The sequence below is a fragment of the Thermobia domestica genome, chromosome 4 (assembly GCF_964235325.1).
Source record: "Thermobia domestica chromosome 4, izTheDome1.hap1.1, whole genome shotgun sequence".
In the NCBI taxonomy this organism is placed as follows: Eukaryota; Metazoa; Arthropoda; class Insecta; order Zygentoma; family Lepismatidae; genus Thermobia; species Thermobia domestica.
Window position 1 is genome coordinate 253503086 of NC_137457.1, and position 26247 is coordinate 253529332.

General features: G+C 35.3%; 1 protein-coding gene across 6 annotated transcripts in view; it reads left to right on the forward strand.

The window, feature by feature from the left end:
- PRL-1 (protein-tyrosine phosphatase 4A family member PRL-1) overlaps positions 1 to 23922 on the forward strand; it is an 82702-nt gene extending 58780 nt beyond the window's left edge. For 5 of the 6 annotated variants that reach the window (XM_081755741.1, XM_081755746.1, XM_081755742.1 and 2 more), the window contains exons 2-5: positions 3003 to 3894; positions 10631 to 10762; positions 14897 to 15063; positions 22024 to 23922. In XM_081755741.1, the coding sequence (XP_081611867.1) occupies positions 3772 to 3894; positions 10631 to 10762; positions 14897 to 15063; positions 22024 to 22135 (534 nt within the window). In that variant the 5' untranslated portion in view covers positions 3003 to 3771 and the 3' untranslated portion in view covers positions 22136 to 23922. Of the gene's footprint in view, positions 1 to 3002; positions 3896 to 10630; positions 10763 to 14896; positions 15064 to 22023 lie in introns of those variants that run through there. The other variant, XM_081755747.1, reaches the window with a different exon arrangement.
- Positions 23923 to 26247: the final 2325 nt, after the last annotated feature.

Genomic DNA, 26247 nt, shown 5'->3' on the forward strand with positions numbered 1-26247 from the left:
GTTTAGAAGGTGTTTTGCGTGATCCTTCTCTTGAACGCAATGTAGTCCTTCAGATATTGCATCTGACAAGTGATTACCTGTTGAATCTTGAGCAAGAAAGGTTAATAACATAGGTGATAACTTTCGTCATATGGAACGATATTTGTAAACATTTAAAGTGTGTTTACTTTTCATATTTGTATTAAACTTTTCTGTGATAGTGAAGGTTGCTGATAAGAGACTTGCTCTTGTAACACATTAGTATCGTATAAGTGTTTTCTTCTGAGTATTTTCTTTTGCTCTGTTGAATAATTCACCTCATATTTAATTTTTTTACTCGTACATATCTGTATTTTGCAGCATATACTGGCGTAGAATAGAATTTTTTTTCTTGCAACAAGAAATTGTGTAGATTTAGTCATTAGTATAAAATAGTGAAAATCTTATTTTTTTTTTCTAAGAAACTTTAACTTTGTTAATAGATAGCTTGAAAAATGTATCTTTGCCTATTGGAATATGGTACAGAAATGTGATTGAAATGTGCTTACCAGAGTACTTACTAAAATCAAAATAATAGTTTCAACAACTTATCGATATCTTCTTCAGACACACAATCCTGAGAAAGACCATGACAAGTTGTTGAAACTGTTGCACATTATTTTAGATTTAATAAATTAATAAATGAATTTACTCTGGTCAGTTTTTATCTGATAAGTTTGTCACAATAGTTACATGCTACTGTTGTTCAATTGACAATTTGTTCTTTGACTTTCAAAATACCTATTTTGACGTTTAATTTTCATGATTGTTCTAAACTTAAGTCAATGTAACAGTTATTAACGTCGGTGTAATCATATATTATAATGTGTGTAGTGATTAAGTTAACTATTATAACATTTTCCTACATTTCTTACACCAAGTTTCAAATTGAGGACAAACTTAACTACCAAAAACATTAGAATATAAAACTTCAATACGTGCATAGAAACTAATATCCGTTTTATGTAAATATGTTTCAAAATCGTGCGTCAACTCTTTAACTGATTTTACCGGACAAGTTAGATAAGGAAAGGCTTTAGCTGCTACCGAACTTATTACACAGTATGTGTGTGTAAAGTTCTCAAACTATCTTTTCTAGATTTTCTAGTTGAAAATCATTTGAGAGCTATATTTTCCGACACTTTTCGGTGATTTGTAAGACAAACAGAAAAGAAAAGAAAGCAATGAACCACATTGTGAAGTTTATTGGCATTTGGCAATGTCTTCTGAAGAGAATCAACAGGTTAATTTAAGTCTGCTAGAATCAGACAGCAAATGTTTTCTCTGGTGTTTCACAAAAGCGTAGTGTGTTCTCTACATAGGGATCATCTCGAGAATTTATCAACTGATACAAACAATTGTTTTTGGACGACGAAATGATTGCATTGATTACTACATCTCTAAGCTTAAAGTGCATACTTCTCACTTGAACGTAAAATGAAACCTGAAACTAAATCCCTCAAAATCATCTGGAAAAACTGAATCTTAACATAAAAAGATCTTTTATGAGTAAGTTACATTATCAGATAGCATACCCACCTTAATCAAAAGTGCTGTACAGTTACTTAGGCTTCTATACATATTTACGTAAGGGCCTTCTTTTCATTAAAAATACTCTCTCAAACTCCTTATTTCTTCAAAATTTAATATTGGAGTTCAATTCGGAAGTGTCGAGCCTTGCACATTGGTGGTTTCAAAATTATTCATATTCCCGCTTCTCATACCAAATTTGTAATCATGCGAGTTCAACATATGGTAGAATGACAGTTTCTACGTTTAAACCATAGTATTGTGTATGATCAGTTGTAAATTAACTTTCAAATAGCTCGGTCCAAGTTGCATTTGACCCAAGCGTTACTTTAATTTGCGTGCTGTTCTGTAAATAGGTTGATGTGTGACAAAAATCAGTGTTGATTGCAGTTCTATCCTTGTTTGATAAGTACGTCACATTTTACATAGGACATGAGCAATATTTTGTATAGATCTTGCAATTGGAGCAGATTGTTTCGTTGTCTTTTCTAGTTTAAAGGAAATAGTTTGATACGTACCATAAATTACTGTGTACGTTCTCAGTTAGTTTCCAACGACTTAAATCTGGAAAACCATTGAATACGGCCCAACTGTACTGTCTGACTTCAGTGCACCGTACCATAGTGTTAATTTGGCGTGTTTCATATCCGTTTCTCAACCAAAGTGTGTAGAAAGGTGAAAGGATAACATGTTATTTCTTGACTGGTGGTGTAATCTGAGACGGTTGTTCTCTGTTGATACCGTCTAGATATTCCATTCTTGGTCTTCTACGACTGGTTCCTCTAACCATTTCTCCAAACTGAATGATGAATTAATAGGAAATAATTTATTACTATTATTTTAGATAGTGGTCAAAACTCCTCGGTTGTTGTCCTTGAGAACTTTTCGTTTCTGCAGCATATGTGGCCTTCTGTAGCTACATGTCTTGAATTTCTGTTTTCAAAGTATTCATAGTTTCTGATCGGTACAGTACTTCTTTTCATACGAATCTCTTGTTTCCTCCAAATGTTCGGAAGATAGAGTACAATATTATACACTTCATTACGTGATAATAAACTTCGTTAATTTTAATAAAATGTTACAGTGGATATCTTGATTCCAATTATTAGTAATTGCTCGTTTTGATCATTGTCAAAATGTTGATAAAGCTGAATGTGTGTATCGGTTTGTACTTTATAAAATCCACACCGATGGATTGCCATACTCCTAGATAATTGTAGGGAAGAGACTGTAGGCTATTTAGAATTTCTAGAATGCGTATCCTAAGGATGCAACATTTATAAATCTCAAAAACTTCTCAAGTTAGATAACCTAAAGGCTCTGTTCTATCTTGCATACCGCTCAGGTTGTGTGAAGAGTGATCACTTCTGCTAACCTGCTGTAATACGTTTAGCATATAGTAATGAGGTTATGATATTGGAATCCATGCTTACAAGTTTCTACTTTTCTTTCAGTTTCTGGGTGAGATCGGCCTCACATTCATGGAGTTCCAGCTCGACAGTGGAGAGTATTGCCAGGCTCAGCACAAATAAACTGCTGAAAGAGACTACCAGCAGCTTGCTGCCATTCCACACAACGCTCTTGCCATCTCCTGCCTCAGCACTGTGCCCCCTGGTGAGCCCAAGGGAAGACTCACCTTTGTCTTCTGGTTGGTTTCCTAGATGGGGTGAAGCTTCGGCCAGGGAACGGCCGAGTGTTTCCCCGGATTCCTCCGTCGACACCCGAGCCACATTTCCTGTGTGTGTCCCATCGAATGACTGGTGTTCGTCGTGGAGGTTTGGTCTTTTTTCAGGAGGAAAGGAGGCGACGGCGAGTGTTCCGGGCCCATCAGGTCACGTGTGGTGGGATCCTAGTAATTGCGGACTGTGGAGGCTTTGGCCAAGCTGTCTTTTATTGCAAAAAGTAATTTAGACCAAATTTTCGTACCCAGTTTGTATATCTATTTTAAAAAGTGTAAATTTGTAGAGTGAATATAAAAATTGAGAGCAAGTGGTGAATGTGTGTATGCGTGTGTGTGTAACGTATTAGTGCTTTTTTTCGAAACTCATATCACAAACAGTTAGTAAAGAAAGTAAATCCGAAGATCTGATTCGCTTCCTCTGTCAAAATAAAAATAATAGGAGGTGGTGGTATCAATAAATTTGATTGTTGTCAGTGTTGTCATCAGTGTCAAGTGTTAACCCTTAGAAAAGTGGTGTTATCTTTGTTGGGAGTGTTCAAGAAATGAGCAGTAGCAACATGCGGCAAAAAGTCATCCGACCAGCCCCCTCCGAGATAGAATACAAGAACATGCGCTTTCTCATCACTGACCGCCCGACGGATCAATCAATTCAAAACTATATCCAGGTAAGATTAAAAGGTTTTGCTTTTTACTGTATCATATTGCACATCTAAAGTTACACTTCATTCATGTTTTTCGAAATGCAATTTTAAACTTACTCTCGTATTCTTTCACATTTCTTTAGCTACACCCAATTTTATCAACTTCTGCAATACAAAGAATTTTTGTGTATTCATAATGTTTTTACTCATTCACTAAACTTGGACATGTAGTTTAAAGTGTTGCTCCAAAGAACTTTAAATTGTAGATTTGTTACAGGATCCAAAAGTCCCAAGTTGGAAATCTTAAATTAGCCAGTATTCTACGTGGGCACATCAAGTGAAACACATATTTACTTGCTTGTAGTGTAGCTACTTGAAACAATAAAACATGTTTATACTAATAGTCATCTTCATTTGGTGATAAAGAAACGACCCATTTTTGTAAGCGCCATTTTCCATCATTATTTAATAGGCATAAGCTACTAGCTGAGATGTCCATTGCTAACCCACTATTAAATATTCAAAAAGGGTGGTGAAATCCTGTTACCTAAAACAAACACAGTTTCAAAATTTGTCTCCTTCAGTGTGCCTGATGCATTGAAATTGTTTCGGAAATTTAATACTGATGTCTCAGGTTTGTCTATTTGAATAGCTAACTGTTAGTTCCTAGTCTGGTAAAGTATTGAAGAGTTCCATGAAAGCAGTTCTTTAGTTTAAAATATATGTATATCCATGAGTGTCTTTGATTTTCGTGTGACAGGTGTCCTCACCCTGAATCTCGATATTTTTAACCGCCTGGACGAAAACTAACTTATCCTTTCTGAAAGCATGTGCAACTAAACACTGAAAGCAAACTGCTGTGTACAAGTTGAATTATGAACGTTATTTGCAGGCAAGTAAACCTTTATTTAGGTAATGGGAGAAAATGTAATGTACAGTTAGTTTTCAGTTGTTCATATGAATATATTGTTCTGTAACTTAAATGCTTCGTTGTGCATAGAAATTTTTATTCGCATCTCTAGGAACTCAAGAAAAATAAAGTAGGAATATAAAGCTAACATCATCGCTCATTGTTACAATAGGAGGATCTTTTAAATACAGAAATGCTCAAAATAATCAGTTTTACACCTAGGTGATACACAAGCCAGAAATTTTCATATCGCTGAAACAGGATGTAAGAGAAGTAGACCTATATGCCTAAAAATTTCAGTTTAAATTGATAAATGTATATAAAGTGAAATAAGTAGAACACCCACCCACGCACGCTGTGTATTATAATATTGAATACAGATTTCTTACTTCATAGTTCAGAATTCACGGGCAGTACAATTATTCTAAATCAGTTTCGTATTCCTATTTAAGACATCCTTTGACAACTTTTTAAAAATAAACCATATTCCGTATTCCCGGCGGGAGCTCATGTAATTTGGATTCCACGTTAATCAGTAGGTCCCGTCTCAGCCTCGCTGCTGAAAGGAACGTTAAACTCAATTCAGCCATATTCCGTGATAAACGGTTTGTCTGTACTATGATCCTGTACTAGCTGCGAAAGGAATTCCCAGACATTCGTCCGACATTGATAAATACTGATATATAAGACATTATTGCGTAACAACATAAGGTATTTCTAGTTTATATTTTCAATAGTACAAGTGATGAAGATCGAAGGATTACTAGTTCAGTTCTCCAGGAATATCATTTTAATTTGGATAAAGAAAGCATAATTTCCTGTACGACGAAGTACCGCTCTGTGCAGCATTAATGGTATTTGAGTTATTTTGGAACCATAATTTTTTTATTTCAGATTGAGGTAGACGCGAAACAATGATTTCGAACCCATGTTAATGAATATTTTCTCCCCCTTCCTAGTTTTTGGTAGATCTTTCACATCTTACATTTTTATGTATAGGTTTTCATAGTTGCAGTCTACGTACACACAGAAGTAACGGAAAAGATCTCTTCCATTTTGTTCATTGAAGTTTCCAATTATAATTTATAAATAAAATGTAATTGTAGTTACATGATTAATTCGCTCAATTTGAATGTTCATAAGAAAAAGAGGAGCAAGAGTTTTGTCCTGAATCAAAATTTGTTCGGAGTAGGAAAATTTCATGCATATAGAAACACATTCTCTTAATTTGAGTGATTCTTTTAATAATTAGTAAAAAATCCAACTTGCTGCATACAAAAATTACACTAAACTGTTTCAGCAATCTGTTGCCTTCGTCAGTATTTTGGAACCCACAAGTTGTTTTTTTTTTTCCGCTTCTCAGTTCCACTTTGCAATTTTTTCGTGTACCTTCTTGAATAGTGATTGTTTTAAACTTGTTAATGTGAAATTCTTGTACTCAAACAACTCTACTTTTGAATGATCTAACATGGCAAATACACTAGATCTTCTGTAACGACAGATCATTCAAAAGAAGAGTTATTAGTGTACAAGGGATCTACGTGTACTGAAGTTTAGAATCATATTTTTTGACTAGACATATAAAAGTGCAAAAGAACTCTCCATGTGAGTTATCGGTAGCTACTAACAAAGGCGACCGAGATTGCGGAAACAGTTCAGTGCAATTAAGTCGTTTCCGACGCAGTAAGTTGTTTCTTTACCAATTATATAAATGTGTCCAATGATATCCTTAAATAAGGTCTTTTAGTAGTTAACTGATAAGTAGAAGTAACAGACGTTAACTGCTTCTACTGCATATGAAACTTTGAAACCCATGAAGTGAGACATCAGTATTTTGTTAATTCTTTGAAATAAGTTTGGCTCTAAAGTAATTTTCAGCAGTCATAAAAACAAACTTTAATTTCTTCTTTTTGTAAACTTAGTAAATTCTGATTTCATTACATTCCAGTACATTAAAGATGTTGAAAAAAATTGTATACCTAACAGTATTACAGCTGGCTTATTACAAACTGCGTCTTTAGAACTTCTTTCATTCGTTCATTCTTGTAATCAGTGAAAGATGGGCAACTGAAATCACGGCGGAATTAATCATATATATATATATAATATATATAATCCCCTAGTCTCACGGTCAGGCAACATGAACTTAATTGTTCCACCTTACCTTTTTGCGGGAACAGTAAGGATAGGCTTTAACTTTTTTTTTCATTTCTGTTCCTTGGGCACAGTAGGAGCTTTCAATTGCCAGTGACTGGATAGGAGAACCACTCTGTATCTAGCCTACAGCGACTTCACGCGTCGTGTTTTCTGTCGACTCACTGTAGCAAGGGGTAATCGTAAAATCCATCGTGTCTACACTAGAAATGCATCTTTGATTTATGTTCAGATGGTTATCAGTTAGTTATATTTTCAGTTATTATTCTATCTTCCAGTTTCATCATCTCTACTCTCAGATTAAAAGCAATATAAAGAAGTCTTCTTGCTGTAAGTGTACCCAAAAATATCCTGAACGGTATCTAATTTGGAATTGTTAGACTTCAATGCCTTAAAGAATTTCCTCGTAGTGTGTTTTTGGCTTCAACAATATTGACAACTCCCTCTATGGTTTGATCAACCTACAGGTTCAGCGTGCCAAGTGAAACTATCTTTTATACCATTTAGAGTAAAGGTACAACGTTTTCAACACAACTTTTGCAGAAGTAACGAAAAAGAAGTTGTATAAAGCTGTTTTCAGTTCAGCTCTATGCAACTGTTCAGCTTCCATTGCAGTTAAGTTAATCGTCAGTTACATAACGTTAGTCTCCAATTTGTTTTCAAATTTAATGGATGTTAAAAGAAAAATACTGCCATTCGTTTCTTATATTTTTCTTCCCCTATTTGGAAACTTCAGTTTAGGTATTTGAAGCTGCTCTTAGGCTACCTTAAATGATTAAACACTGGGAAATTGTCAGTCCATAGCTTAGGAAATGTACAACTGATTGTTATTTATAACGAAGACTTGTCACTTCTACTAGGTTGGTCGAATTGTTTTTAATAGCGCACGCACACTGCGTTTGTCTATCATAGCGTTTATTTGACGCTTGCTGACACACCAGAAGTGAGCGTTCTATCATAGCCCTCCACCTCCCAACCCCATTCTGTTTTGTACCATATTTCTAGCATCCTTCATAATTGTCTTCCCGATATCTTCGCTCTTAATGAACAAATTGTTCCAAATGCTGTATTCCGTTTATTCAGTGATAGGATTTTATGAAGATCGAAATAAATTGAAATCTAACTGTGAAATGTTTGGTAAATAAGGCGTATAAATTAGGACTTCCCAGATAAACAGAGCCATCAACTTCAGACTTCCACCTTGCAATGTTATCCAGCAAGAAATCTCCATACGCATGTTAAGATACAGAACTTGTCAAAACAATGTACTTATTTCACTTCCTTGAAATTAAAAATATCATTCAGAAAATGTTCATTTTCTTTCATCTTCAATAGTAAACTGGCCACGTAAAACGACACCTATTTCGGCTTTTTATGATGTTAGTTAATATACTCGTTTCAAATAAAGTTTGAGAATTAACCAGTAATAGACATTGTTATTCAAAATAGAACTTCATGGATAACTCAATGTTTGATTCAATTGAGGTCTGTTTCAAAGGTAATCAAGGACTTAATATTCTCTCTCCTCGATTTCTTTAGGATTAAGGGATAACAAGTAAGGAAAGATTGGGAAGAGGAAGGTGTAATTAGTTCGAAAAATATGGGTCACCGCGTTATACTTTCTAGCATCCATTTTTAAAGTCACTATTAATGCTGAAGTTATTACTGAAATATTTGAAGTATGAATAGGGGTTTCAGGAAGTTTTTGTAGCTCACCTCAGAACACATGTTCTGGTTCCGCAGAAACTGATCATGCAGTATTTTAAGGCCTTAAAATAATAATTTATTAACAAAATAGTAAAAAATTAAGCCATTCTGGAAAAAATCGGAACAAAATGTCAACACCAGTAAACAAACTTTTTCTCTTAAGAGAAAATTAATTTATTAATATTTTAATGTTATTGAAATATTTGTGAAATATGACTAATAGTCGATCTTTGAATATCTTGCTTTTTCATTTTCATTCTCCAGTAAACTATACTTGTATTTTGGTAGAAGAAAATTCAAAACCGCTCCCTGAGATAAACTTTCTGAAACAATATTTTAATATTTGGTCTGCGTACGTTGAACGCATTAGTGGAATGTATAGACGGACGGAGAGGCGAGAAAACCTTCGGTGTGTGTGTATATATATATATATATATATATATATATATATATATATATATATATATATATATATATATATATATATATAGAGTCATGAAGTAGTAAATCTATCGAAATAACAATTTATAATTTTTCAGTCATAAAGCTTCACTACTGTTATTGCTCGAAAGAAAGAAAGAAAAAAAAAACTTTTGGTTTAAACCATTACCACTAGTGGCTTTCTAAAGAAAATGACGTGCTAGACTATACGGTTATTACTGCAATATATGCAAAATATGAACAAAATGGTATTGTAGGATTGTTAAAGATATAGGAACAAAATCTTAGAGCCGTTTTTCGAGAAAATAAGTTTTTCATTTTCCAGTAAACTACTTTTTACTATTCGGGAAACAAGGAAGGGGGGAGGGGAGATTATAAAAACGCTAACTTAAAATTTGGTCAGGTACATTGAATGGTATATCTCTAGCCATAAGTACATATATCAGGACAGAAGATCCAAAAATATTTTTTCCCCAATTTCATTTTTCAGTTAAGGGTCGTGAGTCATGTAAATCCGTTGAAAGCTAACTTTTCTTCATCTCACGACTTACCCTGTCGTCTCAAGAAAGTAAAAAAATAAAAATAAAAAATAGAAAAACCGCTCATTCGTAAAATTTTTATCTTGAAATAAGATTTACAGATCAAAATGCGAATATTAGTCGTATATTGAAGTTCCTTGTAAGATTGTATTACAAAATTTGAGTGCTAGTAGGAGGATTACGAAAGGAAAGTATATAATACTACATTTCAGTTCTAATACAACTGAGCTCCCTCGTGGATATATGATCAGACTTTAGTCACTGGACACCCGGATTAGATTCTCAGTAAAAGCTTATATGGTTTGGATTCCACATCAAGTTGTAGGTAGGTCCAAGTCTCATATGGTCTCGTACTACAGAGACTAACTCCAGTCCAACAGATTATACAACTAAAGCCATTCTATTTCAGTGCGCCCCTTCTGTCGATGTGTTTTCTCGTGCCTCCCTCGAAATAGAAGGAACGAGTTGCTGCGTCCGAGATCTTTCAATTATTGGATGCGGAAGCGTTGCCACAATGAATTACTTTACGAACTTCGCTGTGCTCGATTGTTAACCATTTGAAGTAGCCTACGATGTTCACTCGTCACGACCAAACGACTAAATGACAAATTGGCAACACAGCTGAGGTCTTCACTTCTTTTCTCTCAGCAAAGGGATGATTTCCTCCGTCAGAGGGTGATGGAGGAAGGGTCGAAGTATGTTCCGCATATTTTCCGAGGGCACACCTGAAATAGACATGCTCTAGTAGTCAATAGTAAGGATGGTTCTTTGAAGAACCATATGAGCCATTCACAGTGGTAGTATCTTGACTCGTTTGTATCATTGAGAGTACATTAGATTACAGATTCAATTTACGAAAAAAATATCATTTTACATTATATGAAATCATTAGTTTCTACACTTTCATATTTAAATTAAATACTAACTTATATTTGTAATGTTAAATGATAATTGTGAAATTTGTATTAAGTTTTTCAGTGTGTATGTAATATTTACAATTTTCTCTTAGGAATTAAAGAAACATAAGGTCCGTGATGTAGTGAGAGTCTGTGAGCCAACTTACAAAATAGATGAATTAAAGAAAGAAGGTATTACTGTGATGGACCTTGTATTCGATGATGGCACGTATCCTCCCTCGGAGGTAAGTGAACAAAATAAAATATTAAGTAAGATGAACATTGAATATCCCGTTTTTAAATATTGTTTATGCCGTGAAATAGTCAAGAATCAAAATTAAAGAAACTTTGTAGTTAAGATATTGTGGTTAAGGCTTGTGTAGGGAGATTCGAATCGGCGAGTGGAAAAAGGAAGGACATTCCACAACACTTTATTTCTGAAAAACTAAAAGCAAAACTGATTAGCTGAAATACCGTTGCTTATATATAAATATCTGTATGGGACATTTGTAGCTTATGTTAACTTATTTCATTTCCCAAAATACCAAAAAAACTTAATGAGATTAGGTACTTACACAGAAATTGCTATCGCGGAATGTTCATTATTTGTGAAATTTTCTATTTATTCTCTCACATTGTTACACTCCAATAGATAATAGACCTATTGTGTCTGAATGAAAATTATAGATAATTCGTAAACAGTATTACATGGATCATTTTATAAAAGTTAATTCCGCACCAGAGATCTTCCGAAGATGACCGATCTCAGCTTTTTATTCAATTACCATAAAATATAAATTATTCGTATAATCTTAAAAAGCAAGAAGAGAGTAGTTTTTATTACTCTGTATAGGTCTAATCTTCCTTGTATCATGATTTGCTAACTACAATCATTCATACAAGCTTTGTAGTTTATAGCAGTAATTTTTAATTACAATAAAATGTAGTAATCCAACAATGTAAAAACGTATATAATAAAAATAAATATATTGCATTTAAGAGGTCGAAGAAATGGTTATAGAGACTTGGAGAACTCGCGTGTAAGCCAGAAGCATATTATGAACTGTCTAGTCGTAATTTATTTGCAGTTGCGTAATATCCAGCAAAATCTGAGGAAAAAGAATAAAAGTAGCTTGGTATAGTTTTCTCCTTGCTACAGATTGTCTGTAATGCCTAATCGTTTGATTTTTCAATAACTTTTAAATCTGTATCTCATTGCTAGGATGTAAGAGAAACCAGATTTACTATAGCATACGTTGTGAACATCATGCAAACTTAATTGTGAGATAAATTGTATTTTGTCATCGTGAACTGCTTTGACTTTTTGGTACTTTTATTTATATATATATATATATATATATATATATATATATATAAGTAAAGTTGAAAATTTTGTAATTGTGTTGCTCAACAGCATTGTTGGTCGTAAAACAGCTGGACTGAACCGGACCAGTTCATTTAAAGTACTAATTCGAAAACAGATTTTAAAAGAAATTACCTTTTTGCGCTGAACGAAATAAAGTGAATTTGTATGAGAGTACCTGCAGATTAAGATGGTTTATACGTTTGTATAACAGAATACAGTAGATTCCCAACTAGCTCAAAATTGTACTTCAATACATATCTCTCACTATTTTTTTTTTTTTTTCTGTGAGGTTAGAATCTTTAAATAAGTTAACTGCTCTTGATAGGCAAATATTCCGAAATTCTTAGAAAGAAGCCCAAATAGGCTTTCTTTAATATAGTTGAACCTCTTACTTGAAAACAAAATTTTGGCTAGTATTTTAAGATCAACACTTTCTGTTATGTGAATATTTCAAAGAAGTTTGTGTTTTACCATTCTTTTACGACCACTTTAGGTTCATGTGGCTTAGCGAGGCAAGACTTCAATATTTACTAGGCACCAAATATGGGTTTTTTGAAACACCAAGAAGCTTTGAAAAATTAATCCTAACAGAAACATGAAAAATTATAGACAAACGTGGGGGCACAAATGAGTCATTTGGGAGTTACAGCCCGCAGAAAATTGGTCGAAAATTAAAGTTCATAACTCTAGAATAAAATTTTACTCAAGGTCGCGAACAAAAGAACAGGGCTTATTTCAATCGGATATTCCATTAATGAATGCATCAGTGAATGTAGAGTAGGGTCGGCGACAGGGTGTCTCGAAGCGTAAAAGGAAAGTGAAGTTTTCTAGAAACAAAAAACAAACAAAAAAAAAAAAAAGTATATCAGGAACAGTAAATTGGCACAAGTTCCATATCTACTGACACATTATATATTATATAAAATCTAGGCACAAAATAACCACTGTTCTTTTTTCCGACCTTCATCCAACATTTATAAGGTCGAAATATTATGATCGGTGGGATATTTTGCTCACATGTGAAATATGTTTGCAGTAACGAAGATTCAAGTAAAGAATTTGGAAACGAGGTCTTTCGGTATTTGATAGGATAATGTAAACAAATCAAGATTGAGAGTTTTTGGTAAAAACAGTTCCAATGGCATTAGTTACTACAGAATGGTATTCGGTGTTTTTTCTGTTGCAATGAATATTCAGTTTTAAGCCATGCAAAATAGTTCCGTAATTCTTAGTCTGTGACTTGACTGTATTGTCGTTTCTCTTTGAAGCATTGTGATTATATGTGCTTCGTACTAAACTGCTTTGAAACACAATGGTTAATTCTGCTAACCCTGTTTTCTATCTTAGCGTAGTGGTAAGGTACATTTGCCCCACCACGAAGTATTTTTTTCTGTACTCCGCTAGATACAAGCATGCTATCAATATACTCAACATTTACCACAGAAGTCCTATTCTGGGTGCAGGATAGCAAAACTGCCGAAACTTTTTAAAAATTGAAGTTTGCCTCATGCATAGAGAGCTTTCTCACCAGTGTTTGAATTAAATATATTTTTCTTGTCATTTATCGGCATACAAAAATGGAACGTCTTGTATCTCAATCGGAGGTAAATTTTATATATATATAAAATCCCCATTGTTTTTGGAGGTTATTTGAAAGAAATTTGTGGCAATGCAGTTCGTAGTTAAAGCGTACATCATCATAATCGATTTAGTCTTTATTTTGTGACAGTTGAGAACATACCGACAATATGTATTTTACTAAATAATTAGGCGGAGAAAGTTTTGTAGAACCTAAAAAGAATAATATTTTGGGTGATAGGATCCTTAATAAAGAAAAGGGAAATACTTCTTTTGTAACCTTTCTTTGTTTATGTAGAGAATTAAATCAAAGGTGAATCTTCCCTGTTTCTGTAAGACTCACTATAAGCCATTGTATTAAAACCTACTGTTACGAATATCATGCTTATAAAAGAAAGCAATCTTGATGCTGTATTCAACATCCCGTATGTACTATTTTAACATTTCATGTACGAATCTCATTAGTAAGTTCCATTGGACTGCAAAATAAGACTAACGCAAGAAGAATATTATTACTGTGGAGTTAGTGATACTTTCCAACATTCACCACTTTTTTTGAGCCGTTGGTCGTAACGTAGCACCAGCTTTTGTATGCCTCACTTCCACCGCCAAGAACTGGAACCAGGTTGTTGTAAGTCTACAACTCACCTGCACTGTGGAAACCTTGTCCTGCAAAAAATTGCTTCAGGTGGAGGAATGTGGAAATTGCTGAGCGCGAGATTGCGGCTAGAAAACTGTCACATAGGACATCCATGTTTCGTCTCTGACGATGCGATCGAGAACCTGATAGTAACACAGCGGAAAGGTTAAGGTGAACGATAAGAGCTTCTTGTGATCTTCTGTCCGTTGTTTTGAAACCCATCGTTCACACAACTCGTGAAACTGCAGACACTGGGTGACTCAGGCAGCTGGGTACGGGATATCCGCGAAAACTGACATGAGACTTACATTTCGAACCGTCGGTTTTGCAGAATTGTTTGCTGCACACATTAATTCAGGAGTAACCATTCACAATCGGTTACCAGTGTTCTTCGTGCATATTGGTTCGACCTGCAGTAAATTGTCTGCTTCATCTTCTGATTATACTTTTACTCGCGATATTCGGTCCACATACTTCACATTACAGCCCGTGGATATCAGACTCCGAAAGTTTTTCAGTGTGAAGACAACTGATTACCGCGCCTACGTCGCACTCCGCGAGGGACTGTATGCGCGCAGCTAGCACAGTCCTCTTACCACTGACTCCATACAAACTGCACTTGCGCCAGATTTAAGGCTACATATTTCTCTTACATTCCTGCGCAGACACGACCCGCTCTGACCAATTGTGCCACCTTGGAACTTCTGGAATTTACTTTCTGGATGCTCCTCGTATGTATAAAATATAAGTTTGCCCTATTGTGATTTAGCTTACATTTAAATTTATTTTTCGTAGGTGGTGGAAGAATGGTTTGAATTGCTTAAGAAGCGATTTAGGGAGACGCCAGATGCATGTGTCGCCGTACATTGTGTTGCTGGTTTGGGACGAGCTCCAGTGTTAGTAGCATTAGCACTAATAGAGCTTGGAATGAAATTCGAGGATGCTGTGGAGTTAATTAGGCAGTAAGTATTGTTAAATTCATTTGTAGAAAAATAGACAAGATAGTAATGAATAGCATAAGGTATCTTCATGTAGGCTGAAACTGTTGCGAGCAAGAGTTGCTTTCCTTGTACTTTTTTTTTCTTTCTTTACATTTTGAATTTTTGGTCAGCATATTTCAATCGCGTTCCTTCTGTAGACAGTTTTATTCCCTCCATAGCTAATAGCGTAACTCCTCTGTGTCGTATTGTCGAATCATCCTCTTTTGTTTTGGAAGTAGTCTTCACTTTTTTATTATTATTATTATTATTATTATTATACCATTTCCAACTTTTATTTATCTACTACTCTAATTTTTCAGCATCTTCCATAGCATCACAAAGGACAGTTATATCGACACACTCATGCCATATACCACATGACACTCATACATACGCTTTATCAGCCTTTTCTTGAGATCTACGGCCTATTTAAGGTTTCAACGTTAAGAAGATTGAAGATCAAAGTAAATCACCCGGTTGAAGAGGAATATCAACTCTTATTACTTAAGGAGTAATTTGACGAAAAATTTTTAACGGGAAACCTAGACATAATCTCAAGAATCTGTCTAGGTTTCTTGTTAGAACACTTTAACTATTCTTGATTGCCCATTATTCTCTCGTTTATTATGGCGTATTATTTTACTCCTTAAGTAGTAAGAGTTGATATTCCTCTTCAACCGGGTGATTTACTTTGATCTTCAATCTTCTTAACGTTGAAACCTTAAATAGGCCGTTTCCATTCACATGAAGTACACTTATTTAATTTTTCTTGTAATAAACTCGTAAAACAAAAACATGGGTGTGACGTTATCGGTGCATATTTGAAACAGGTAAGAAAAAAGCGTGGCGAGTTCTTCTGAAATATATGCTGATACCTTCTGCGGAGGATGTGCCAAGCAAGTGATATTTTTTTCCTTTTCTTTGTTACAATGTCTGAAACAAGCTGACATGATGTTATCAGGTTTTCTTGTATCTACAGTGGGGACGCGGTGGCTCAGTGGTAGAGCGTTCACCTCCGGTGCTTGTGGTCCCTGGTTCATCCCCGCTCGCGCCGTGTGGACTTTGTGGTGGACAAACAGTGCTCGTGGGTTTTCTCGGGGTTCTCCCGTTTCCTCTCACTTTCTTCATTCCACCATTTCATTCATCTCTCATCATCGTCTCCTTTAGCCTAACCGGCATAACCGTGGGACGTAAAACTTAGATTTCATTTCATTTTTTTTCTTGTATCTACAGAAATCATCCAAACAAACATGTCCCATGTAGTAGACAGTGCACTTGAAGCACATTTGTCTGCAAAAATGTCTTGGCTGGCTTCTTATCGTGTGCAAACTGTTCAAACAATTGAACAACCACCTTATGCTTATTGGGACTATGAGGTAGGCTTCGTTTAACTTTAGCTGTAGCTTTCCCATATGAACTCAAGAGATAAAAACACTGCTAGATGAAGATGCACTGGTTTATTTAATATAGCATCAGTAGCCGCGCTTAATTTCTTCATCTGATGATATATTCTCATTTCTTCCCTCTTCTTTCACATATGCTCCTTCTCTTCAATTGTAATATATTTCTTTCTCTTTTCACGTCTGTCTCTGATTTTGAGTTTTTCAAAATTCGGCATAATTTCTGGACACACGAAGCCTTTCCCTTTGCTCTGACTCACGTTGTGCAGCAGTTTTTCGCCATACTTGAACGTAACGCACAGCAAATACACTTCAGCAATTTTAAGTTTGTGTTTGAGTTTCCAAATCAATAACACGGCAACTCGTTGCTTTATCTACCAAGAAGGAAAAATGAAAGTATTAATCCGTTACATGCAATAACTAACTTCCAGCAGGAAAAAATGTGAATTTTTTTCATGATGCACACTACAACACAAGACCAGTTTCCTAATATGAAATATCACTTGGACAGCTGAAAGTAGACAACATTCGTGTATGTAGTGATATACAGTACAGTACTCTGTATTCAACATTGTAAACACCTTTCTCTTCTCTTCCCAACAAAGTGAATGATCGACATATAACCCGCCGTAGCACGCGCCGTGGGTACTCTGTGGATAGAGAAGTTTTAGTTTTCTTAGAACTGTTAAAGGAATTTGTGCTGTAAAATAAATATACATGGTGAATTGTCAGAAACATTGCAAAGAAAATATTAAACAATTTAATCTCTCTTCAAAACAAATTACACATTAAAATAAGATAAATATTGCGGAGTGAGACTCCGCGCTCGTGCCTTGATGTTACAATTGACCACGCGGGCTATGGAGGGTTAAATGTCAGTCGATATGCCTTTCAGCTTCTTATAGAGCGGCCATATTGAATCAGCGGTGTTGCCAGTTCAACATTTCACAAACTGCAGCAAATTATATAGCATTCATAATTTTAGACCTCACGCGAAAATATGAGTGACAAAAACAAGCGAAACAAACAAATTTAGAAAGTACACTTTCGATGTACGTTCTCGCGGAATTAACCAGCAGAAAATAATTCATTGCTTTGGAGATAATTTCGAAACTGAAAAAAGTCTTTAATTATTCTGTATTCTTCTGCATAGATAGTGTACTTGATGTGTATCTTTATATTCTTTAGCATAAGAAATAGTTTTAAACTAGACTCATGCTTAGATTACAAAATTTAAAATTTATAAACAACTTTCTGACCAGAGCAAACTTACGCATTAAAACTCAAATCATGCGTTAGTTTCAACAACTTAGCGATGTTTTCCTCAGACACTCAATGAAAAATATCTTAGGAACATTACATATATATAATATAATACAACCGAACGTGGAAGCCCAAAGCCATATTTGTCTGGAAAGCCACCAGTTTCTTTCTCGGGCTGACATCTGTCCACCTGCCTTGCAACTAATACTAAACAGCTTTCTCTTGTCTCCCCTTGATTCATAGCAGATTTAACCTTAAATGTAACAAGAGTATACATAATTAAAATTAGCTATAAATATAACAGTATTAAAGTATATAAAAATCTAGACCCACCACGTCTTCGATTTATTCCAACACCATCCGGGAGCTCATGTATCGATAGTATATTTTAGTTCATTAATGTGTAACTTCCTGTGGAAAAAAAAAAAAAAAAAAAGCAAGTCTAGTTATTTCTGTATGCTTTAATATTGTTATAATTGTGTGTATTTTTGTTACATTTAAAGTTATATCTTGTGTGTATCAATCAGAATCAGCCATTCCCCAAACCAGGGTAAGCTGTCTGGTATTAGTGTAGAGACAGCTAAACAGATGTCAGTTCAATAAAGAAAAGAAACAAGTGGCTTTTCAGGCAAACAAAAAGGCGTTGAACCTTCCATTTTTTATTATAAATTTGTTTTTAAGGTTTTTCATTGAGTGTCTGAAGAAGACATCTTCAAGTTGTTAAAGTCGTAAAACATTGTTTTAGTTTCAGTAAGGAAGTGTATTACACTGGTCAAAAAGTCAATTATCTAATAAATTCGAGTCTCAATGGAAGTGATACATTGAAATTAATAAATACTCTGTCCTGGTAAAAGTTAAATGTAAGATAAATTTTAAGTCGAACATTATCGGTACAATTATGAGGTTATGTTCTGTACGTATTGGATACAAATCAATTTCCAGGTAGAAGCAACCATGATCCTACCACTCCTGCTGGCTTTCCTCTTTGAGTACAGTGATATTCAGTTATCATTAATTACGTAACGACTTAACACCCTTACAAAAGTTCATAATCATTAGCACAATTCTACATAGCAGATCACCCACCATTCTTGCTGAAGTAAACTTTATATAATATCCCAGTTTTCACTATAAACAAAACAATCATAACTATGTCGTCATCCAATAATACAAAAATTTTCGGCACGTAACTACTTCAACTTGCGCTTTCTGCCTTTATTCATGTGCGTTTCCCATTATGTCCATTTCACATTCCAAGTTTTATAGAAGTTTCGTGATTGAACAAAAGAATTGCTACTGCGAGAAGACTACATGATAATTAGAATGACCATGAATTTGTTGACTTAAGTACTGCAACCTTGTTGTTAATGATCTCTTAAATTGATGGCATTCATACATTGAGAATTGTCAACATTTTACGAACTAGAACTTAATTATGTGTATTTAGTTTTACTTATGAGCAGAAGTTTGTTCATGTAATTCATAATAATATAATACGTAATCTTACATGAATTCTATGGTAATTTTGTTAATTTCTTGTAGTTCGATATTTGATTAGCTGAACTTCCCATTGTTCGCGTGGGAAGAATAAAATTATGAAAAATAAATGAAATATCACCTTCTGTGTACAATACGTATTTGGATCAAAATAAAAGAATAAGCAAGTGCTATATTCAAAATGTGTTTCAGACAATGCAGCCGTTATTCTTTGCGAAAAATTTAAACCTCTGAGCATGAACGCTGATCCGAGAGGGGGAAGGGGGCTCGCCAAAAAGATAAAACGTAAGAAATAATGGTAAAATATTTTACATGCTTATTACTTGAAGCCAAGGAATGCATGTTTAATTACGGCAAGCTTAATTCTTTAACTGTTACGTCGTATTCCAATTCTTTTTGAACCTCTGTAAATTTATCGTACTACAGCTCAAACCTTAGTTTTTTTTTTTTTTATTTATTTATTTTATTTGTTTATTGAGGGAAAGGGAATAATATACACTGCGATCATGAACTTTTCTAGATCTATTTTGCCTTTTTTTTTTTTTTTTTTTTTTTTTTTTTTTTTTTTTTTTTTAATAATTTGTTCCACACACACACTTGTTTCCGTAGATCCTGAAAGAAATTTACCATAAGCTCAGATAGGCAACAATCCTTGATGGTCTATTTGGCTTCATCGGCGTAGTTGAATCTCTTGCCAATAATGAATGTCTTCAATTCGAGTAATAGGTGATAATCGGTAGGGGACAAATTCGGACTGCGAAGGGCAGTCCACCTGCTCTCAGCCAAGTGGAGTTAATGAGTAACTGAGAAAATGGTGAGCATGAGTTTGAGAGGGTGCCTGCTTAAACTTTTCGTGCCGTCGGCCTTAAACAGACGTACCCACTTAATGCACCTTGCGTTTATACTTGACATTCTCACCATGCACCCCACGTAATTTGCGATCTCTGCGGTCAAAAACATGATCACTGATCGTATCCCTCACTCGGCGGGATTTTGTCACCTGTACCACTTCTCATACCAAGCGTTTCATAACCTGCAAATGGCGTGTTTATGTGCAAGGTATTGTTGGTAACTCATGCACATGGGCAAAGTGCCAAGCACGCAGTGTAGTCAACGGGAGCGCAGAACGGCCTTGAATTAGAAAGTAATCCTCATAATTCGATGATAAAGCGAATAATGAAAGGAGCGTGTCTGAATGGAAATCTGTGCGAGGTCGGAAATGGTGGTACGGGGGAAGCAAAGATGTGTTCGGGGTGTCAATGTTGGAAAAATGGATTTCTTGGGTTGGTAGGTTTGTGGGTTTTAGAAGATAGAATTTAGTCTTCTTAATGTCTTTAGAATAAGGCTCAGAAGTAGTTTGAAATCGATTCAAGTGAACTCAGGATTTGGTAGGTAGATTTGATTTTAGTGAGGAGATATCATGGACATCAATATCAAGAGCTCAGCACATAATTTGCAATCCGACTATTGAGTTTGTCGTAATCTGAAGGATTTTACATTTGAAACCAACTGATGGTCTTTAAGTCAAGAACACTGGCATGAACAGTTGCATACCCCATCATATACAAACTTATTCATGGGACCTGGAGGAAACTTTCTGCTCACCAATCCAACATTTCATTTTGCTTCGATTCATAAATAGCTTTTTCGTGACACTTACTAGGTATTCTTCTTTCTTTAAGCAGCTAGTTCCCATTTAAATTCACTTGATCATTCAGAGACTGATGTATATATCAAACTTACTAAGAGTATATCTTAACTTCGAGAGATCTTATGTTCCCTATTTAAAAGTTCCTACTCTCCTTGGGCTATTCGAGAAAGCTGATTTGCTTTACTACATCGGCAGCTATCTCAAAATCTGACTGCGGGATATCCCTTACATTCCACCGTTTCAGTAGTAGATCCTTCCACCTCACTTACGTCCTTCAATGTACTCACTGTTCTCTTTACCACATCAGCAGTCACCGATGATTATCCATCACTCAAATCTCATTTTATTTTTTCCAGAATACACAACTCATTACATCAGTACATCCGGTTTTAAATATCCTCACTCTTCAACGTTTTTCAAAAAAAGATTGACACCTATCTACGAATCACTCCCCGTGTCTTAATCGTCCGACTGCTCCGCACTTTACTTCGTTTTTCATATCCCTATTATTTTCATAATTCATATATTTAAATTACTTTTCACTGGTAATATATCCCTTCCTCTGTCCCTTATTCTCGCCCTTGCTACAATCTATTCCGTTAGGTTCCTTCCTCTAAAATTCCAATATGACAATACGATCACATAATGGTGGGGGCGCGGTGGCTCAGTAATAGAGCGTACACCTCCGGTGTTTGGGGTCCCTGGTTCGATCCCGGCTCGCGCCGTGTGGACTTTGTGGTGGACAAACCGTGCTCGTGGATTTTCTCAGAGGTCTCCTATTTTCTTCATTCCACCATTTCACTCATCTCTCATAATCACAGTCTCCTTTTAACCTAACCGTCATAACCGTGGGACGTAGAACTTAGATTTCATTTCATTTTCACGATCACATTATGCTAATATGATATCCAGGTAGACGAATCTTAGTTAACTTCTCTTTTCTTTAATGCTTTTTTTTTTTCTTCTAAGAAAAGTTCATTTTCTTCTAAGTGTGTATTATAAGTGTGTGTTTGCAATTTTCTCAACTTACATATAAAGTACTGTAATAATGATCTTATTACGGAATCTTCGAACTTTACTATCGAAAGGATTTATGTGCATTCTAAAGGTTTGTTCGTTCTTTCTTTCTAGGAAGCGCAGAGGTGCTATCAATGCCAAACAGCTGCAATTTCTGGAAAAATACCGTCCCAAATCTCGCCTTAAGATGAAAAACGGACATAAAAACTCCTGCTGCATCCAGTAAAAGTTCCAGCTCTAACAATAATCTTTTTTATCTTCGAATTGGCTCCTCGCTTGTGGTTTAGTGGGCTGGGGCCCTTCACTCCACCTCATCTGTGATTGTGCAGTGTTCATTCTTAAGTCTGGTTCCAAAACCAGTCAATAAATCAGACTTTTTCAAACAAAAAGAAAACTTTCATAATTTTTCTTTTTTATTAATTTGGAGGTGCTACGTCTCCGCCTTTTATATATTTTTTTGTCTACGGAAGCAGGAATAGGGTCACATAATTGTGTGCTCCTAGACGTGCCCTGGTTAGATTAAAATACATGGTATATATACATATAAATGTGATGGACTTAGGTTGTAACCGAGTCTTCCTTTAATGTCCCAAATATTCCACATGTCTAGAATACGTTTGTGAAAAGTATCTAAAATGCACGAACTGAAATATGAAATATATATATATATATATACGTATGCATGTACTCAAAGTATTTTTTTTATTTATGTACGTACGAAATAATCACAACCATATCTATTGCATTACGTTGTCACCCTCCTCCTTACCTTTAATATGCATTATTTCTGCCCAAAAGAAAAATAATGAAAGTAAAAGAAATGTGAAAGGGCCCGTTATGGACAGCACCTGTAGACCTTATCAGTTTTTTTCTTTCTTTCTTTCAATTGAGACTTTACTTGCAGTTATCAGATGTTCTATATTTGTATGTCTGCCACTCCTTGTGGAAAAAAAAAAAAGTGTGAGGTTGTTAGTGAAGCCCCCAGGGCAGACTGGGTTAACGAGGCATTGTGTGTGTCAACGTACGAGAAAAATGAATAAAAATACAATGTTGGCACGGTACCTTTTTCAGCGCCAACTTTTTATTCTACCATCATCGCCTTTGTATTGGATTTTTTTGTATACTTTTTTTTTCTTCGTAATTAAGAATTAAAAAGACAAGATTAAATGTATGGACAATATACTATTATTAAAGATATGTTAGTAAGTGTACATTTTTAGACTTTGTTTCTTTGTATGGAGTTTGAGTACATTTTTCTACTTTTCAAAGAAAAAAAATTAATTAAACGACATAAATGATAAAATTGGTTAGGAAAACAGGGAGTTACTGACATTACTGCCAACATTGAACAGATAAATGTAATTTTGTATTTTAAAAAGGAAATACCTTTAAAAAGTTTCTAACGAAAACTGGTATTATTGTAAAATACCAAGATGATGTACTCAGGGTTAAGGGCGAAACACAATGATATACTTTTTCTGTACTGAATAATTGTATGAGTATAAAATACTTAACTTTAATGAATTTAAGATTTTTACTTAATGCCGAGACGCCTAAAGAAAAATTGAGTAGTTATATTTAACAGAATTAAGACAATTGAGATCCTGCCCCAACCCAGACTGCCCAGTCTATGGTGTGGGTGCTCTTGTGATTGGTAGCATGTCAAAATAGGAACAATGTAATTCTGTATATTAAAACAGTTTTTAAGAAAATCGACTGACTTTTTTTCTTCTCTCGAAAGATGTATCTGATTCCATGTTGCTGGATGTGTATGTAAATTGTATGAAAAGACAGTCTATATTGTGCTAACTCAACTGGACAGATGGACGTAAAGGATAAGAACGGTTTGAGTAATTATTTGATATGCATTTGTAAAAAGTAAGAAAACAGAACGAAAAAAATAGTAGCTCCTTTTCAAATTTGAATGTCATTTGGGTGATTGTGTTTAGTTTGAATTGCTGTAGAAAGATTAAGTTTGTGTCTTGCTAAATAAAATGGTTTTCTTGAAACGAATGTATTGTTTATAATTTCAAGAGATGTTGCGTGTGCGAGAAATACAATAGGATGTTCTATATACTGTTCATTGAGTGAATTTAAAGCCCATTTCTGACACAAGGAATGATATATTTCGTGTAGTCAATAGTTTACCTGTAGGTGGCCTACTTAACTAGCAGTCAGTCCCGTCGAAAGAAGCTAGGAAGTGAGCCAGGTAGTGTCTGCAAAGTACTATCACATGATGTACTTTGTAATTGCTTTCAAGACATTTCGTTTAGTATGCTCAACAATTATGACGCCATAAACTGCACTCAAATTTAATGTTCTATAACAGTGGTGTCGCGACACATGGTTGTCACGCAGTCCCCTAAGGTGTGTCGCGAAACTTTAGAATTTAATAATAGGTAAAATTGAGACTGTTCCAGTCAGCATCTCCAGTGGTAGTAATAATGCTCAGTGCTATATAGAGTTGTTACAAAAACTAGTTGATTTCACTATTATAATAGATATCATTATTTATAATAAATATTAAACAAGGGTGTCGCAATGTCCTAGACGTTCAGTAAAGTGTCGTCAGTCAAAAAAGGTTGAGAACCACCGGTCTGTAACAAATGATTTGAAAACAGCTAATTTAATAGTGTTTTTACACTTCAAAATATAATGGCGCACCTGAAGTATCTTAAAATTGTCAGTTTGGTATCAACGCATTCGGGGTGATAGAAGTAGTACAGTATGCACCAAAATATACAGTACTGAAAGGAAACGATGAACAAAATTACATTATTGTCATCTGAGAGTTTATTTTTCCTCAAAAGAAATTAACATACTACGTACATACACTATTAGCATGTTGATTTACACGGTATGCGTAATGTAAGTGTTCAAAGTGTGCACTGCCTCAATGTAGACAGTGTTTATATCGTTCACGCAGATTCTCAAATATATCCTGAAACAAAGGTTGCTGCAGACTCCTGCAAAAGGAGATGGTTTGCTCACGTAATGCAGGCACAGTTCTTCGTGGATCTTCACAGTTGGACACACTCTCCTTTAACATTCTCCACAAGTAGGCATCAGGTGGTGTAAGATCGTGAGAATGGGAACTCAGTACCACGTGAAATGATTCGTCCTAGAAAGTTTTCGTGCAGCATGGCTAGAGATTCTCGCGCGGGTATGGTTGGTCGCCCCGTCCTCTTGATACTTACACCTATTGTCTATTCATCTGAATGTTCCTTGCACGACAGAACCTTCTCAGATCCTGAAGAAATGTCTCGATCATTAAACCCCTGCAGCGTTCTTGCTTGACGGTAAGCGTATTGCCCTCCTCATCTTCAACGAAATAGGAGCCTAATAAACCGTGCGCTGAGATGGCATACCATATCATCATACGGGCGCTATGTAACAGTTTCTGGACGGTAACATCTGACCGCTCAAAACCAAGAAAGTGAATTATCTGACGATTGATATAGCCGTTCAATAGAAGTTTCTTTCTGTGAGGGATTCTGTACTTTTGAACCTGGTTCGAATGCCACTGCGTGATTTTTTTTTTCTTGCTTTTCTGCGGGTTTTCCGTACAGTTTGTTATATGCATTACACGGGGGTGATTGACAACTTTCTAACCTAACCAAAAATAAGTCCCAGTGTAATTCCTCCTCAGTGTGAGTCACACGTCGATCCATAAGATTTTCGGATACCTGAAAAAGAAAAGTCCATTACTAGTGTTTAGAAAATCACTGTCACCTATAATACTAGAACGCAGTTAATTATTATTAAGCTAGGAAAGATGATAAAAGTTTAGGAGTCCTAATCTGGTGAAGCAATATTTTTCTTCCCTTTTCGCTTTTACACTATGAACTTCGTGTCTTGGTGCATTAGAATGATTTCACACAGCTTTCTATGACTCTCACATTTTGACATGCGCCCTTGTTTGGATCTTGGGATCCTCGACATTTCCAGAGTATCGACGGGCCTATTTTCCGGATCATAGGTAATGATCCATGTTTCGACACAAGTTACAACAGATTCCAACAAATTTAGCTAGTTTTTAATAAGTTCTAGCTTATCCACACCAGAGCCCTGCAAACCCAGGCCCGGATGGATCTGTATTCTGTGCCCGAATCTCGAGCCGGCTGGAGAACAGGCCGGGCGTAACCGACCTGAGAACAACCAAATCTAATAAGTCAATCTTTCAATATGCTATGGAGAATGAGAAATGTCGTCATAATATTGCAGTGTCTATTTGTCCTTCTCGAATGGGAAAATCGTGTGAAAAGTTACCCAAGGTTTGCTTTCTATATCCCTATTCTGTCTGTATTATCTGTGCTTGCCCTGTCCAGCAATGTTTAT